Here is a 16,799-nt window from a genome sequence, read left to right as displayed (position 1 = left end):
ATGTCAAGAGACTTCTGTGTGATGTAGTTTCCTTATCTATGAAGAGAGGGTAATGATTCAACCTTTGCCAGTAAGCACTGAGAAGTTCCAGTAAAAAAGCAATAGATATGACAAAACCACAGTGATTTGCTTTGCTTCTCGTGTGTTTCCAGTGTCAAAGTAACATTTCCTGCATGGAAGAGCCTTTAAAATACAAAGTAAAGCTGTCTTCATTAGTGACTTTGGCTAGACTGGAACTATGAATGCTGTGTTGAAAGATTTTTTTCAATAAATGCACATTAGGGAAAGAACAGCTAATTTCCCCAAAGAGACAAACCTTTATCAAGTAGGGAAGCGTTCTTCCAACTTTACAGATAGAGAGACTGAAGCAAAGCATGGAAGACATTTGTAGAGGGCAACAGGATAAATTAACTCCATAGCAAAACTGCGGGTAAAACCCAGAACCTCTTGACTCTGATTATCTGCTATAAGGAACTCAACCACTGCGCCGTACTGGAACAAAGGTACTGAGAAATTTGATATGAGATGAATCACTTGCTCCTGAAGAAAAGCTTGCATTCCTGAAAGGTGCTCTGCTTTTCTTCGTTGCACCCCAGCTGTGCTGGTTTGTCTAATAAGGTGTTCTACCTCTCCTTACAATTTTGATCTCTCTTATATCCTGATAATGTAGTAGCTACCATTACTTCTACACTTAAATAACTTAATTTTCCCTGGTTCTTAAGTGGTTTTGACTTTCGCCAGTAAAATTGTGAAGCAGTTGAGCTTATTTGTATCAGATGAATAGTGTGTGGTATCTTATTTCATGCTTAACAGGCTTGGGTTTATTCCCTCTGATTTTTGGTATTGCTTATGTTTGCAATGTAGTCAAGAATACTTTATGAAAGAAAATGGATTTACCAGGGTTTCAGATGATGTGTATGTGCAATTGACACAATTTCAGAAAGGCACTATGGCAGGAGTAGTCAATTTAATTAAAAAGAAAAAAACAAAAAAAGGAAAGAAAAATCAGAAGCCTGAGGCGGCTTGTTTGGCCCAGTGTATATACTGGCCAACATTCTCTATGCACTTTATAATACACGCTGCTGTATGCCTGTGTGTTTTGTTAAACTATGTGTAGTTCATTTTTTTAGTCATATTTCACACCTGAAGTTAGTTAAAAAACCCCAAACAACTCTGTTTTCCCAACTTGAGATGACTGTGGGAGACTTCATTTTTTTTTTTTTTTTTCCCCCTGTAAGTAATTAAGCAATAAAAAGGTAACTGGTGGGTGTGCATATTGTGTAACTTCCATAAACCCTGGGGTGTGTCAGGAGGTAAAGAAGGTAAAGAGAAAAGGCAGAGCCTTCAGCCATCATCTATTGTGCTTATTGCCTAAGAGCCATTTGCAACGTGTCTCTCATTGTCCCCCTATATTCCAGCATTTCAGTTTGCAAGAAAAAATAGGCTAGCATTAAGCTCAGAATTCAAGTGAACACCCCAAAGCTTTAAATTGTTCCTAGTATGCTTACTTGAAATGTTAAAGCAATTTCTGGGGGAAAAAAACCCAACCAAAACCAAACCAAACAACAAAAAAAAAAGCCAAACCACCAATAAAAAAATCACACCCCCGCCCCCAACAAACCCCAACAACTTTACAGTAAAAATGATAGTTGCCAAATGTTTAGACATACTAAAATCAATCATAATTCCTTAGTGCAATAAAAAAAATAGATACAGTTTGCATTTTTATTTGAGTTACCTCCTACAGCTGCAGAGGTAGAAGATTCTCCAGAAAGATACAAAAGAAAAGCTCTCTCCAATTCAACAGCTATCATGGATGCAGAAAGACCGGAAAACACATGTTAGAGCAGAGCCATCAGTAGACAGTATCTGTGAACAGTAATTCTCAGTTGAAAACCATTAACTGAGACTTACGAGCTGTTGGTAATGTTTCACAGCACCACCTGCTTTGAATTTGAAGCAAAGAGTGCGAAGGCCCTGGCCATGCCTACCAGCACTGAATGAGGAACGTTTCTTCCTCTTCTTTCAAGACCATCCATGCACAAGTCAACTCCATGTTCCTTTGCTTCAGTTCATGTTCTTCTATAGAGGGAATATAATCAAGTAGATTCAAAGAAAAGTAGCTTCCCTCCTTAATAGAAATAACCAGCTCTAGACATGACATGGTTTTGCTTCATTCTGCCCATTCCTTTTTCTCTGTGGGACAGGATACAGAAATTATTTGGTCTTTATTTCTGCTTATTGTGGACAGAAAAACCCAAACTGTTTTACTTCCCACTGTACAACCACAATTTTCCCTCTCCACTCTAAGATGATCTTCAAACTCTAGTCCCGTCTCTTATTTATAGTTGAACAGATCCACATTCTGACTGCCAGGCACTAGCAAAGTTGCTTTTTCAGCACAGAAACCTGCGTGTGAGTCTCCATGCCAAAGGAAAAGCAAAGTAGTGTTGAAATCTGTGCTAGAGGTGACTTTTCCATTGAGAACTTTTCCCAAGAATTGCACATCTGAAGCAAATGAAAATCCCACAAACTAATAGGAATGCAGTAAGTACCCACATCACCATGGACTCTAGTAGCTATTCATCCAGGAGACAGTCCTAGACACCTTTCTCTTTTTACCATACTTTAGCCACATTGTTTGTCAAATGCTCGGGGGTATTAGCCCCTGGCAAAGTTAGTTAATTAATATTGCAAAATAGTATCACAGGATTTAATTGAATGTAAATGGGAGGCAATTAGATGTGTTATGTAGGCAACTGAGTCTTACACAGTGCCTGTACGAAGAGGATGGGATTAAAAAATGCAGTAAGAGCCATTTAAAATGGGGGTTGTCATTTCCTTAATGCAGTGAATTCTTTGGTAGTCTGGAGGATCATTTTCTGAATCCTAAAATGAACACCAGTGAATAAAAGTGCAAGAAGCAGCATGCCAGACTTGTACAAGCTGACTGCTCAGTGAAAAGGTGCTTTCTACATCACTGAAAGGGGAGTGACCTGAGTGCTTTGATGGATGCATCCCATGCCATGCTGGGTTATTGAAGACACCAGAAAAAGTATGAGAGACAAATTGCTAGGTGGAAGAAGACATACAAACTGGCATGAACTGGACGTGTTTAGGGAAGTGGCTCACCTGAGAAGTATCAAATTTGCAGATGTTCTCTGAGTTTTTGCATCTTTAAGGTAGCATCCTACCTGAGCATTACTCACAGGTACTAGCAAAGGGCTTCCAGCTTGTCCATGGGTAGAATGTGCCGGTTGGCTTACGTGCTCAACATGCCCATCCACAGCCTCATTGTGCCTATCACTGCAGAGCACACTTATCATATGTCTGTAGGATTCTTGCACTATTTATAAATGTTATAAAAATTCTCCATCTCTGTGTAAGTGATACCCATCTGGAAGTAATTTGCAAATGATTGAAATGGCAATGGTCAGAGTCAGCGAGGAGCAGACCACCAAGGGCTTTGCCACAGCAGTTAATGAAGTGTATTCCCCAGAAAATGTTAACATAAATACACTGCAGCCCTGAACTGCTGGATATGGAAACTAAAAATCCTTGAAGAACTTGGCCACCCTTTTCTAACCACACCTTAAAGTATTTATAGAAAGCTAGAAGATGGAAATACAGTTAGATAAAGCAGTGTTTTTAGAAAGCAGAAACCATTTTCCAGTGTGAATTTTGAACTGAAGAGTTAGGCTGTGTTATGTTTTGAGACTCTACTGCACAGAGACAGTTCCTTCTAATGAATAAAATCATCTGAAGTAGTCTGAAGGTTTTTAGTGGCATGATTTCCATTCACCTTATTAGCTAATGATGTGCTGGATTAATTAAAAAGGCATTCTCATAAAGGAGGGCAAATCAACAATTATTTTCATTCTTTGCCTAGTTTGGCTTCAGAAACTTCAACCATTCTAATAAAGCAGAAATCTCCTTGACTTACTGACCTTCTAGCCTTGTTTCAGTTTCCACTCTTAACTCTTTAAAATGTTGTTGTCTTATTTGCCCTGTGCTGATGGGTGAAGTTTAGATGATAAAGTTTTGGCTGCCTGGCTACTGGTCCATGTGAGGGGCTGCAGAGAAACAGAGGATAGCAAACTGTCCTGCAGTCTGTCTGTAGATTGCCTGTGACACAAGCACGTGGTTGCATGAAGGGGAGCCTTGGTCACCTCCCAACCAGTCAGCCTCAAAGCAAGGCTCTGACCTTCTCCAGTAGGGGTTAGGGAGGATGCTGGGCTGACTGGTGTGGTTTTGAAGACCATATCAAGCCCAGTAATACTGCAAGAAAAACAGTCCCTCCTGAAGGCACAAGCACTGAAGCTGAAAGCGCTGAAGAAGCAGCAGTGCTCTATTATCTTCCAGATGTGTGCTGATGCCAAGGTCTGTGTTTCTGGCTTTTGTTCATATACAGTATGAAACAGTCTTCATTCTGTGACACTTTGAGGTTTTTATTTAATGGCTGGTGAAAATGGTTAGGGAAATAAAGTGATAAAAGGAAGGTTTAGATCAATAAAAATTTCCTCTTTTCTGAAAGACAATGCTAATCTAGTTTTTGAGAGATGAAAAAACAGCAAGTGAGAGACCGCACACCCAAAACTAATTTTTCAGGGAAAGAAAGAGTGCAACTGAGTATTTGCTTGACTATTTAATATATCTGTGCTGATTACAGCACTAAGAGGCCTTCCTTAAACATCTCAACTCCCCCTTCCCCAGCCCAGGGTCTCTGATCATGGCTTTTCATTGACAAAGTATATTTTAAGAACATTAAGGATTAATTAAAATGCATTCTGGCAGTGAAAATGAGGTGGTTTTGCCATAAGGTTGTAATCAGGAAGTATCTGCAAGGGAAATGTCTAGAGTTATTTTTCCTCTTGACTGCAGCTGAAGATGACCACCTGGCTGAAATGTTACAGCTGCTTGCTTTTGTTGTATCTATTTCAGTGTGTAATTTAGATGGTTCCCTTCCTTCTAATTTCTGCTTCAGCACCAAGTTGTATTATCCTTGGGGAGGGAGGGGGAGCGTCTGTCTTTTTTATTACTTTGGTTTTATGAATAAGACATGTCTTGGAGTAACGCCAAGGCCACCAAGGCTGAGCTGTTAGTTTGGGAGGCAGTGTCTTTCCTCACCTGGCTGTGGAGCATCTGGAGGAAGGATGTTTTTCTCCATTAGTCCTAGGTCTTTTAAAATACTATTTTCAAGGTAGTGTGTCAATGTTGATGAGATGGTGCAGTTCCTTTCCCTTTATTAAGCATGAGTAGTCCCAGGATTTGCAGTGGGAAGCTGGAGATGAAGGGCTTGTTTTGAGTAGAAAAGATAAGGATGAATCTTCATAAGAAAAGCTGTCCTGATGCCTCGTGTTAGCTGGCATGTGGGAACTGAGGCTGTGGTTAAATATCCTCTTGTGCAACTAGCTGGTATGATTTGAGATGTTGCCACCCCATACCTGTCCATTCAGCCCCACCAGCAGAGACTGAGGAATGAGCTGAGAGCTCTCTACAGCTGCTTTGGTAATGTCCTCTGTTGGTATTTCAGAAATAGCTGGCTGACTTTGGGTTGGGAGCTGATGAGTGCTCTTCATCCATCTACCAGCTCTGAATATTTGAACAGCTGGAGGAGGTAATTTCCTCAGTTGCTGCAGCTTGAATTCTAAGAGGTAAAGTTCTAATGAAGAAAATGCAAGGTGTAGGTTTCACATGTGGTAGCAAGTAGCCTAAGCTTCGACTTGACCAGCTAGCATGCATTAGAAACATTTGCTGCCTCGTGCATGCCAGAGCTGTAGAAAGCATGTTGGCATGTTGTAACTTGCATCTTCAGATTCTAGTCAAGACAAACCTTTAGGCAAAGACTCCCAAGTAGAATTAACCACAGTCAGCTAAGATATTTTTAAACATCACTTACTTGGTCTACACTAGATGCTAAATGATGTTTAAAAACATGCTGGCCAACCTGCGTTTAATTAATGTTTCCTTATCTGCACGAGTCCGAAATCAGTTTTGATTCTGGATGAGTTTCAATCCTGCTGATAGAAGAATGATATTTCTGTAGCTTAGAAAGGTCTTGCTATGCTTAACAGTTGCATATTTTTCCTGTTTGTGAGGACAAATACTAGTAGGTTGAGTAAATCCCGTTGTTTTTAAAAGATGAGGAAGTTTCTTTCCAGTTTCTGTTTCTATATGTTCATTGCAAAAGCTGGTATTGTTGTGTATGAGGATCCCAAGACTTGTTATTCTGTACTTTTAGAGGAAAAATAAACTTTTTACTTATCTGTTGACTTTGAGTTTCAGTGTTCAGCATTACTTTGACATGTGCATGCACACAGAAGCTGGCTTAGCTACATGGCCTGGAGGCTGAACTTTGAGGTGTTAAGCTTCCAGACCCGTCTTACAAGCCTGAATTTATTATGCTGCCTGAGCTGCCGGATTGGGGCTGTATGAATGTATAAACCAGATAAGGAACTTCTGGTAGCCTCCAAAACTCTCAGGCTGTGTCTCTCCAGGTAGAGTCCCCCAGACAGTGCTTCTGCTGTGCATCTACCTCCTCCTTTTGGTCTCAGGAATTGGAGCGTGCGACAAAAGATGTGAGTGTGCCAGTGAGTAGGAAGCCAGTTCTAGGCTCAAGCCTCAACAAGGGTCATATGTTGCTCTGCAACAAGCTTAGAGGGTTAGACAGAAAAGCACTAAAAGCAAATCCTGTATGTGGAGGTACATGCATTATCCCTGTGCTCTGAGAAAAGAGAGTGCATTTCTGTCATTATAGTGCTCTGGTATGACACTGTGCTACCATAAGAAGACATAGTGAGGAATAAAGTAATTCTTTTCCCTTCTTTCCTCTCCTCTTGGGTGGTTGTATTTTGGTATATTTTTTGTGACTACTGAAATACTCTTGCCTAATTAGCATTGGCAGGTCTTATCCTGGCACAGAAGCAGTAAGCAGTACTCATGGAAAGTTCTTTTCCTGCTCTTCCTGTGTAAAAGTAAAATTCCAGATGATTCTGATAAAATATTTGCCCTTTTTTCAGCTGGGAGAAAGGTAACAGTTGACCTCAATCTGAAACAAGAAAAAATCATGTTAAAAAGTACTCCCATTCTTCCAAGATCATTCAGTGTGAAGGTTTCTGCAAATCCAGGGTCTTGTATTTACTCTGTGTGTATCTGAAGGGGTTAGAGAACTTGTAACAGAAGGTTAATTGCCAAATGTATGTTGACTTAATCCACTTCCACATTTTGCACTTGCTTAACTACATGGTCATTCAAAAGATCCCGAGCCTGGAAAGCAGTAAATGTCAGGGCAAGAGACATGCTGTATGGACAGATCAAAGCAATGTTGAGGATTTACTATCTCAACAGTCATTTTTTTACTCATGTATAACCATTAACGTATCTGTATAACACCTATATATATATGTATAACATCTATATTACATATTAACATAACCATAATGATCTGAGAAACCTTCTGAGCTTCCAAATATCACTGTAGTTGATTCAGTTGTTGTATCCCAATTGATCAAAACTGAGCTCAGTTACATTTGTTATCTGTGTCTCTGCTTTCAGACAAGGTAAGTGAAATGCATTTCTAGTTAGGAAGGAGCGTGTTGATCCTGAAAGAGCTCCTCTCAGTTCTCTCTCTGTGCTGGCCCATGATGAAGTTGGTATCAAATCCACAGATCCCTCTTGGAGTGCCAGAGTCCTCCAAACTGCAGCTGTCAACTACAAATTCCCCTCTGGTTTCTCGCAGCCAGCCCACTGCTATGGAAGTCATTCCCATAGCACAGCTGAGTGCCCCTGATCCCTTAGCATCCACAGCAAAAAGGAGAAGTTTAACGTTAGACATGGCTTTTTGAGGGGACAGGAAGAAGAAATAAAATCCAGCAAATCACCTACTTCGCCATACTCTACCTCTGAAGTGTTTAAGTTTGATCATCATGGTGAGGAACAGGGACATGTTCTCAAGTAAACACAATGGTGTTTGTAACAATGGGTATTCAGGCAGTGAGGAATTAGAGGGAACTAGAAATCCAGAGTGGCAGAACCTGGATCAGCATATGCAGACTCACTCAGTTGCCTTGAGATAACTATCAAGAGAAAGGTCTACCTGGCCTATGGTAGAGCAAAGGAAAGGTTATCATGACACAGTGCAAGAACCACAAAGGCAATTGGAGGGGAGAAGGTGCATTTTATAAAATGTATTCTGATTTGGTGGCCAGAGGAATCAAAGTTGCTCACTGCAACAACTTGTCATGCTGTAGACTTGTTGCCAGTTTTCCAGACTGCACAGTACTGGTTCTATTTAAGACATGGGTATCTTAGCAGATTTGTGAAACCCCCTTTTTTTTTTTTTTTTTTTTTCCTGGAAAATAGTAACTGAGACTACAGAAGCAGGTTGCTTTAAGAGCTGATGTTGTATAATAATTGGTTTATATATTTTCTTATTATAAATTTCCTTATTATAAATTATATTTATTTATAATAATTGGTTTATATATTTCCTTCAGTGAGTATATGTTGTAGCCTGTGGGCTCTGCTTCAAGGAGGTCTTATCCAAACACAGATACTTCCTGCGGATAGAGCATATTTTGCGTGGATGGGAATGCTTGCTTTTTTCAAAATCCATCATAACTTACTTTCCTGTTAAGTAAAAAAAAAAAAAAAAACAACCAACCAACCAGTTACAAATACTCTTTGATAGTCCATGAAAAGCAATATCATAGAGCCATATTTTGTCCTGCAGTGGGTGCTGGTGACTTTTGCTGACAATTTAACAGAAGAACTTCTGGTCAGGGTTGAGATTTCTTTCACTCAGTTGGTTTAGTTTGCTTGCACATGTTGAAGTTTTAGACCAGGAACACATTTTGAAAACAAGCTGTTACCTTGAAGTTCAATATCACTTTGAGAAAGCTGTAAATGCTGTAGGGAGGGAAGGCTGAGGATGAGAAGTGCCTACTCAGCTGGATGGAGTTGGTGCAGTTTCAGTGCTAGTTGTAGCTACAGGCTTTGTTTCTCAGTACTGATTTGTCTTGGCTTACATACTCATGACTTTAGGGGTTGAGGTTGTATAATACTGAAACTACAGTAAGAAAAAGAGAAGGGGACAAATGCATTTTCCATTGGCAGCAGCAGAATAAAGCATCGAGTTATGTTAAATCAGCGTGGAAGAATTGGGAGTAATCTGTAGGTTATTGATTGGCTTCACAGCAGTGCAGCAGGCTGCAGCTGACAGAAGTCCCAAAGGGATTGTTTGCTAATCACAAATAAGCAAAACAATGATAGGGTTTTCATTTACCAGCCTATCCGCTTCTTCAGCTGCCCAGCTTGGGTAGGAGCTGGCTGCACAAGAGGCCTTGGGCCTGCAGAGAGCCCCTGGTAGTTTCCTGTAAGTGGCTATACCTCTTGTGTGAAACTTCAAGCCTTGATGAACAAAATGTAGCATATAGCTACGTGTCATCTGTTAAGAAAACTGAATTTTGTTCTGAAGCAGCTGCTTCTCTGGAATAGGTGTAACCTGAAGCTCTTTTCTTAGGTTTGAGAAAATCTAATCCGTTATATCAACAGGTGTGTCTATGAGGTGTTTTCAAAGGTTATTCCTGAAGACACTGATGTTGGGGACAGCAAGGAAGTAAAGAAATTGCAAAAGTGCAAGTGGGGAAGCAGTGGGATGTTCTCCAATGGGATGAAAATAGGTAGGTTGAGGAGCTAAAAGCTGAGTGAACAGAAGGGCAGTGATGGATGATTTATAAGGGCTATGAAAGGTTCAGCCTTGACTAGGTCTTGAAGTAAGAGTCTTGAGTCTTACCAGAAAGCAGCTAATGGAGAAATAAAAATAATAAATCAGGTGATTTATATCACATCGGGATTGCAGTCTTTGTCATTATTGGAATTTTCAGTGAGGCAGTAAGATTATAGATGATGAATGGCAAAAGTAGCCAATGTATCGTGATCAGAGATAGGATGGACAGATAAGGTTAAGAGGATCACAGAATACTACCAAGAGGAAGAAAGGAACTCATAGTAATACACGTTACTTGCACGAGATCTTCAAAAGGACAGGAGAATACCTAATTCTTTGCTCAAGTAACCTGAGGTTGACCACCATCTGGAATGCAAGACAAGCAGAGAGGTTTCCAAGAAGTTTGTATTGCATCCTGTCAAAATGAAGAGTGATGGTTTTAATTGTTACAGACAAAAATGTATACCTGGGACATCCTGCCTCATTTTGGAGTGACACCAGTGATTAATTTGGCTTGATTAACATGCAGCCAGGTTGCCAGATTCATAATTGCAGAAGTTTTAATTTCCCAAAAGACAGAAAGCAGTCTGCTGCTTTCAGATGAGTTTCATTTCAAGGAGCTATGCTTGCTGTGTACTCTGGGAACAAGATACCATGGAAGATTATTCCCCAGCCAGATTGTATCTGCATTTCTGTAATAGGACCAAAGTGTCTTCTACATCTGGAGATCATTTACTGTGTCACTGAAACTAATGATTAGAGGGTACCTGTATGTGACAGGATAGAAGAAGTATTTTGTCCTCCTTATGTTCTACGCTATTATCCTGCTATGCTGAAACTGCTTATGTCTGATTGAATTTATCCAAATTTACAGAGATTTTGTTCCATTGAAACACTAAATTTTTATTTTTCAAAGCAGAAATAGAGGACTACAGTGTTCAATACTAAGCAATTACAAGGAGATTGCCAACCTAGAAGAAAGATGCCTAATGCGGTCACACATTACGACTGTGATTCCACTGCAGAAACCTTCAAGTTGTAACTCACGTGAACTAAATGCAGGATACCCTCATCCTGGTCAGAGTTTCCAAACAAAGGGAGGTGTAACTGAGTTAGCAGGGAAGCTCTTGGTCAGTGTTGTACACACATGCTCCATGACAGATGATGCCTTCTGCTGCGTCTGTATTCCCTGAGAAGGAAGAGACAGCAAATTAAGATTTTGGGGCCTACAGCATAACAGGGCACTTTACAATAGTTTATTAAAGTAAGACTTTACTGTCTCGATGGATGAATCTGTTGTATAGTCTTCTGGCTTTTGGAGAAATAATCTCTTAACTAATGGTGATGCACCTTGACTCTGTAACAATAGATGGGTTTTCAGACAAGGTCTCTGAGGCTGTTTCCACTCAATGAAGGGAAGGATGGGTATTCTGCTCTGGGTAGTGTGAATGTAGGGCTGCTTTCAGGTGCCACTTTGTATGTGTTAAGTTGTCTCCTAATGTGTGAAGTTGCCTCCTAATGAAGAAGAGGTTCCCAGGGTTGATCCCAAGCAGTTAAGAGTGAGTCTTGCTGCAAGGCGATGAAGGTTGCTTCCTTTCTGTTGTGATGGAATTGGGTCTTGGTAAAGCTGTCATTGTCCTTAGCAAATTTACCATGTGTGTGAGAGAAAGAATCACAGAATGGTTTGGGTTGGAAGAGACCTTAAAAGCATCCAGTTCTAATGCCTTGCCATGGGCAGGGACACCTTTCACTAGGCCAAATTGCTCCAAGCTCCATCCAACCTGTCCCTGAACACTTCCAGCATGGGGCATTCACCACTTCTTTGGGCAGTCTGTTCCAGTGCCTCACCACTCTCGCAGTAAATAATTTCTTTCTTATATCTAACCTAAATCTCCCCTGTTTAAGTTTGGAGATGCTTTTTTAAATATTTACTCATTTAAACGTTCAGTCTGAACATGGTAAATGTTCAGATTGAAAATCTGACTGTGACTGTTTTTGAGACATGCTTGAAAGGAGGTAACATGGAAAACCTGGCTGGGTGATTTCAGTGGCATCTAAATTTATATGCTGTATGTGTGCTATATTATATTCCATTAATTTTTCATTTCTGTCTTTGAAATGAACCTGGTTATGTAAAGAGAAATCATTCCATCCTCTCAGCTGCTACATGCCGCAGCAGAGGGAAGATATGTTGGTCTTTGCCTGCTGGAGAACTGCAGTTGAAATCTGATGAGCAGCCGTGCTCCCCAAGGCTAGGACGTGAATGATAAATGTATATTTGGTAAACTGATTAGTAAAGCCTTTGCACACTTGGCTAGTTGTATCCTGTTTCCTGGAAGGTTGCCAGATGGAGGAGAAACGGAAATGTAACGGATTGCAAGAGGGTTTTTTTTCATTTGGTTGGTTGGAAAAAAAGCTGAATAAACAGGAGTTGCCTTGAGGTAGGCGAAGTCTTGCTATTTGAAGTCACGCAAGCCTTGCTCTTGCTCAGCTGTATTCTGTTTCCAGTGCTCTGTAGCTTGTGTCAGTGATGCTCAGTGAGGTTGGGGAAGGCTATTCAACTGGATCTAGTTTAGCTTTTTTCAAACAAATCATAATCCCCAGCCTCTTTTGGTGGTGGGGAAGTTACAGCAGATGCCTGGTGATCCACACACCATCCCAATTAACAGGGAACCTCAGCAGAGCTGTAGCCAGAGCTGACTGACATGCATTTGTACCAGGGCTGCTGCTTTTTGAATGGTGTGGTAGGCAGGATCAACATTAACTAAAGTGCCAAGTTAACTTGATGCAATAGCCTCAGCTAAATTTTGCTTGATTTAAGGATTTCTATTTTGATGTTTTGAACACTTTTAAAAATAAACATGTGTTTTCCAGATCACTGGCTCTCTGGTGTAGAGACCCAGCATGTTTCATCAGTATTTCTTTCTGCTTACAGTGAACTTCTTAAGAAATTGATAAAAGAAAGCCATGAAATACTGAAAACCTCCTTCCACGTCCCCCCAGAAAAAGTTAATACAGTTGATTTAGGCAGCTACTGACAATAAAGCGAATTTAGGGGAGTGTTTAGTTGCCATCTGGAATTTTTTGTTCACGTTAAAAATGCCAAGTATTAGAAAAATGATGCCACAGCTCTGAAATCCTGAGGTTGGTTGCAGACAGGAGATTTCAAGAGTAAGTTACATTGATTCTTTTTATTTTGCTTGTGATTTCTCTTCGGTAACACACAAGCCACACAGCAAGCCTTTCTCAGCGATCCAGAGATCTCAGCTTCTTCAGGCAGAAGAAGCTGAGATTTAAGCATGCTTGATGTCGGAGCCATAGCTATGGCAGTTGGGGTGTGCATGAAAATAGGGCTAAACAAATACCAAGGTCTGCTTTAACAAATGATAGTAACTCAGTTTTCTAAAATCAGATAGTATCTGCTGCTGTAGTCACCTTCCTGTTCATGAGAAGCCATCCTCTTCTCTCTCGGTTTGTAAATGAAACCATCTATCTTTGTCAAATGCATTTGATAAACATAACTAGCATCCTCTCTCTCGGGCAGCATTTTATGACATCATCAATTCTGTTGCGAGCAGATTTATGTAGGCACAAAATAATTTGGGTAATCTCTTTTATGTAGTTAGAAACAGAGCCTAAGATAAAAACATAATAATGTTGTCATGTTCTGGCAAGCTGATGCTTTGGATGATGGTCTTGTTATTTCCTTCGTTTGCCTCTTTCAAATACTTTCCCCTTACTGTGGGTGGTTTGCTTCAGAGTACCCTGCAAAAGCCGAGGTGGGTTTTGATATTCTGTTGCCTTTGTTAAAGCACGCTGACTGTTGTTTAATTATTAACACATACTGCGCTGTACATAGTATTTCCACTGGCTGATATCATTGTACAGCCTTCTCCATAACATCGCCTTTCCTTAGCTTGGATGTGAAATCAAGTCTGAAAGCAAATACTTTGGCTGCAGTGATGGCATCTTTGGCAGCTACAGATTACCAGGTGTTCTGCATCACTGTCTTTTATCCTTAATAAAATACCTCGCGTCACAACTATTAGCAACTCAACGAAGGCTGGACCACACAGGGTCTGCTGGTCAGGACATGGGGGAAGGGGGAGCAAGCTCTTTGAAAGCAGCTGTTTTGGCTGCTGTTTCTGCTTTCTTGCTTTGTCTTCTGCAGAATCTCCTATATTTATTGCTTTTAATATCATGGTGGTTTTCGCGATTTACTTTATGTTAGTGTCTGCAGTCCCAAGTATGAAACCAGCCACATCTTGAGAGAGAGTACAGCTGAGGATCCTGTTCCCTCTCTCCCTCCCCCAAAAGAGTTTTCTTTCCTGAAATGTCTGTCCAAACAGCTGACCCAAAAGATGAAATATTACCAAGATTATTTCTTGGTAATGTCAGCAGGCATCCTGTCAGTTGTCAGCACTGTGAACATACTGCCTGCTTGCAAATATCATCTTCACATTTGGGATTCTCACAGAAACTTTTCCCTGTTTCATGCTAGCATCTAGCTATTCTTACTTAACTGCATTAACTTTCTTTAGAAACTGCTGCATAGATTAAAACCACATGAGTACCAGAGCATTGATCTGCTGAAAGCCAGGGGATTGTGTTAATAGTTGGTAAATGCACTTTTCAAACCCAGTATCATAAGAAGATTGTTTTATCATTCTGGGCTGTGCTTTTTCTAGCATGTTAGCAAAATGTATCCATGAGGCTGAGTAATGTGTGTGTTCTTGTAGTTAAAAATGTGCAATGACTGAAGTAACTGTTGCCAACTTGAAAGGTCATGAATATGGCATAATTGAACATAGAATGCATAACTGCTTGCAAGATTTGATATATCTGTGATTTTTCCTTCTTAGATGGTTGTAGAAGTGCTTTATTATATGACTGAAATTATTATTGCAATTTTTTTCCAGGCGACTGGCTGGCAATGACCTTTCTTTTATCCATCCAAAGGCCTTGTCTGGGTTGAAAGAACTCAAAGTTCTGTAAGTAATGGGGTTTTAAAGTTTCATAGCTAGCTGTATGCTTTCTTAGTGCACAGCCAGCCTGTTTACTGGTAGGCTGGAGGAAATCTTAGCTCTCCCTGTCACATTTTAGCTCTTCTACTTTATTACAAAGCCTGCTATAAGTGATGATGATAAACAGTGGTGATGGAACAGTGGTGAACCTGCCTAAAGCGTAATTACTGTGTTTAATTAGAACACTTTCTTGCTTCTGAAGTATATCTTGTAGAAGAATCCTAAGAATGAAAAATCCTAAAAAGGCCACATAAAGATTTTTGTTTTCTTCCACCCCTTCAGCTTACTCCATCAGGTGCCCCAACATTATCAGGTAGTACTAGTACTTACAGTGATTTAAAACTCTGTTTGACCTTTAATGATGATGGAAATAATTTCTAGAGTTTGGTGCTTTGGGTGAAAATGAATTGCTATTAGAAAAAAAGTTTTAATTGAAAAAGAAAACCCCAAACAACTGTGTGCCCTGTTTCCCATGTCTTGTTTTCCTTTCTGAGACAAGAATATTCATTTCAACTGGTTTTCCACAGCTAAGGATAAAAAGAGCTTTCTGTTGCTTGTGGTTCTAATAACCTGTATGTAGCAGTTGTAGCATTTATGCTAATGTAAATATTTCCGATGGCTAGTAGGGTAATGGATAGTTTATTCAGCAGATATTAAAAAAAATCAATAGTGGAAAAGGACCCTGAGGTTGTAAAGAAAGAATTATAAACAGACAGTGTAAGCAGGGTACAGATTAGGAAACTGGCCATCTGCAAAACTACTAAATGTGATGTTTTGTGAGTTGAATGCAGAGCGTCAAGGCTCTTGAAGGCGTCTTCATCAGGATACTCAGTCCTGAAGGTGCGTAAGGTTCTAGCAGTTCTTGAAACATTGGGCATGTGGCTATTAGTTAACAGTTAACTTACTTGTCCACTCGCATTTTTACCCCAGTATGCACCAAAATCTAGGAAGATTTTATAATGTGTGAGATCTCAGTTATTTAAATTCTCTTTATAAAAGAACTCATCATGTAATAATATGTTGTCCCATAAGAGAACTTCTTATAAAATCCCAGTATAACTTAATTCAGTTTGGCTCTGATTTCATTCTGTATTTTTTTCATGTTGTGCCCAGAGGTGCTGTGTTGTGAACTCACTTTGTAAATTAGATTGTTAATGCATTGTGTATTGATGCGGCTTTAAGAAAAAATTAGAGGTGTGTGTATTTCGTAGCATGTATAGCATGATTTCACAAGAAAATAATAAAATATCATGCATTGTAGCAAATCTGTAGCAGCATTAGGTTGCTCAGCCTCCCCAGTGAACTCCCAGGGGAATTTCAGAGTATTATGTCAGAGGCTTGTTCTCTGCAAATTCATGCAGTTAATGAATGGGTTGTAAATAAAACTGAAATACCATTTTCTTGTTTCATCCTTGCCTTTGGGTATGTGGGCTTGATAATTCTATATGTTTTTACGCTAGAAATTTGTGAAACCATAACAGGACCATGGGCTCTTCTGCTACCTTTACTGTTGATAAAGGTTATTGTCAAAGGTTATTGCACTTTACTAACACAGTGGATTTTTACAGAACCCTGCAGAACAATCAGCTGAAGACTGTACCTAATGAGGCCATCAGAGGGTTGGGCGGTTTACAGTCCTTGTAAGTTCTTGTACTTTGCTTTTTGTTCTTGTTCTGTTCCCCAAGTTCCCCTTTCAGTCGCTTTGTGCACGTTTTCTGCATTGTGTCAAGTTTTGAAGTATAATTATGCATGTGCAATAATGCACCTGGGCTTTCAGATATTTGCAGTTTCAACTGGAGCAAAGTTTCCCAAGCTAAGTTTATAAGGAATTTTATTTGTCATCTTCGGTGGGGTGACCCAAATGCAAACTCTTTCAAAACTCAAACACAGGTACAAGATTGCTGTATAAATGCAGTGGTGGTGGTGTTAAACATTTATCATCGTCTTGCATGTCCTAAGGTGTTTGAGCAATTTTAAAATGTTGTGCAAAAAAAAATGAATCATGCCCAAGTCTTTTGTATCTGGAGGAGGAAAAGGGATTTCTGGGA

The 16,799-nt window shown here is 39.9% G+C and overlaps 1 protein-coding gene across 8 annotated transcripts in view; it reads left to right on the top strand.

The window, feature by feature from the left end:
• LGR4 (leucine rich repeat containing G protein-coupled receptor 4) overlaps positions 1-16,799 on the top strand; it is an 89,447-nt gene that overhangs the window by 45,080 nt on the left and 27,568 nt on the right. For all 8 annotated transcript variants that reach the window (XM_080618042.1, XM_080618043.1, XM_080618041.1 and 5 more), the window contains 2 exons: positions 14,647-14,718; positions 16,320-16,391. In XM_080618042.1, coding sequence (XP_080474168.1) covers positions 14,647-14,718; positions 16,320-16,391 — 144 coding nt within the window. The remainder of the gene's footprint in view (positions 1-14,646; positions 14,719-16,319; positions 16,392-16,799) is intronic.

Source organism: Psittacula echo (genome assembly GCF_963264785.1).
Source record: "Psittacula echo genome assembly, chromosome: 5".
Lineage (NCBI taxonomy): Eukaryota > Metazoa > Chordata > Aves > Psittaciformes > Psittacidae > Psittacula > Psittacula echo.
Note: the sequence above shows the minus strand (reverse complement) of the source record. Positions and strands in the feature narration are given on the sequence as shown.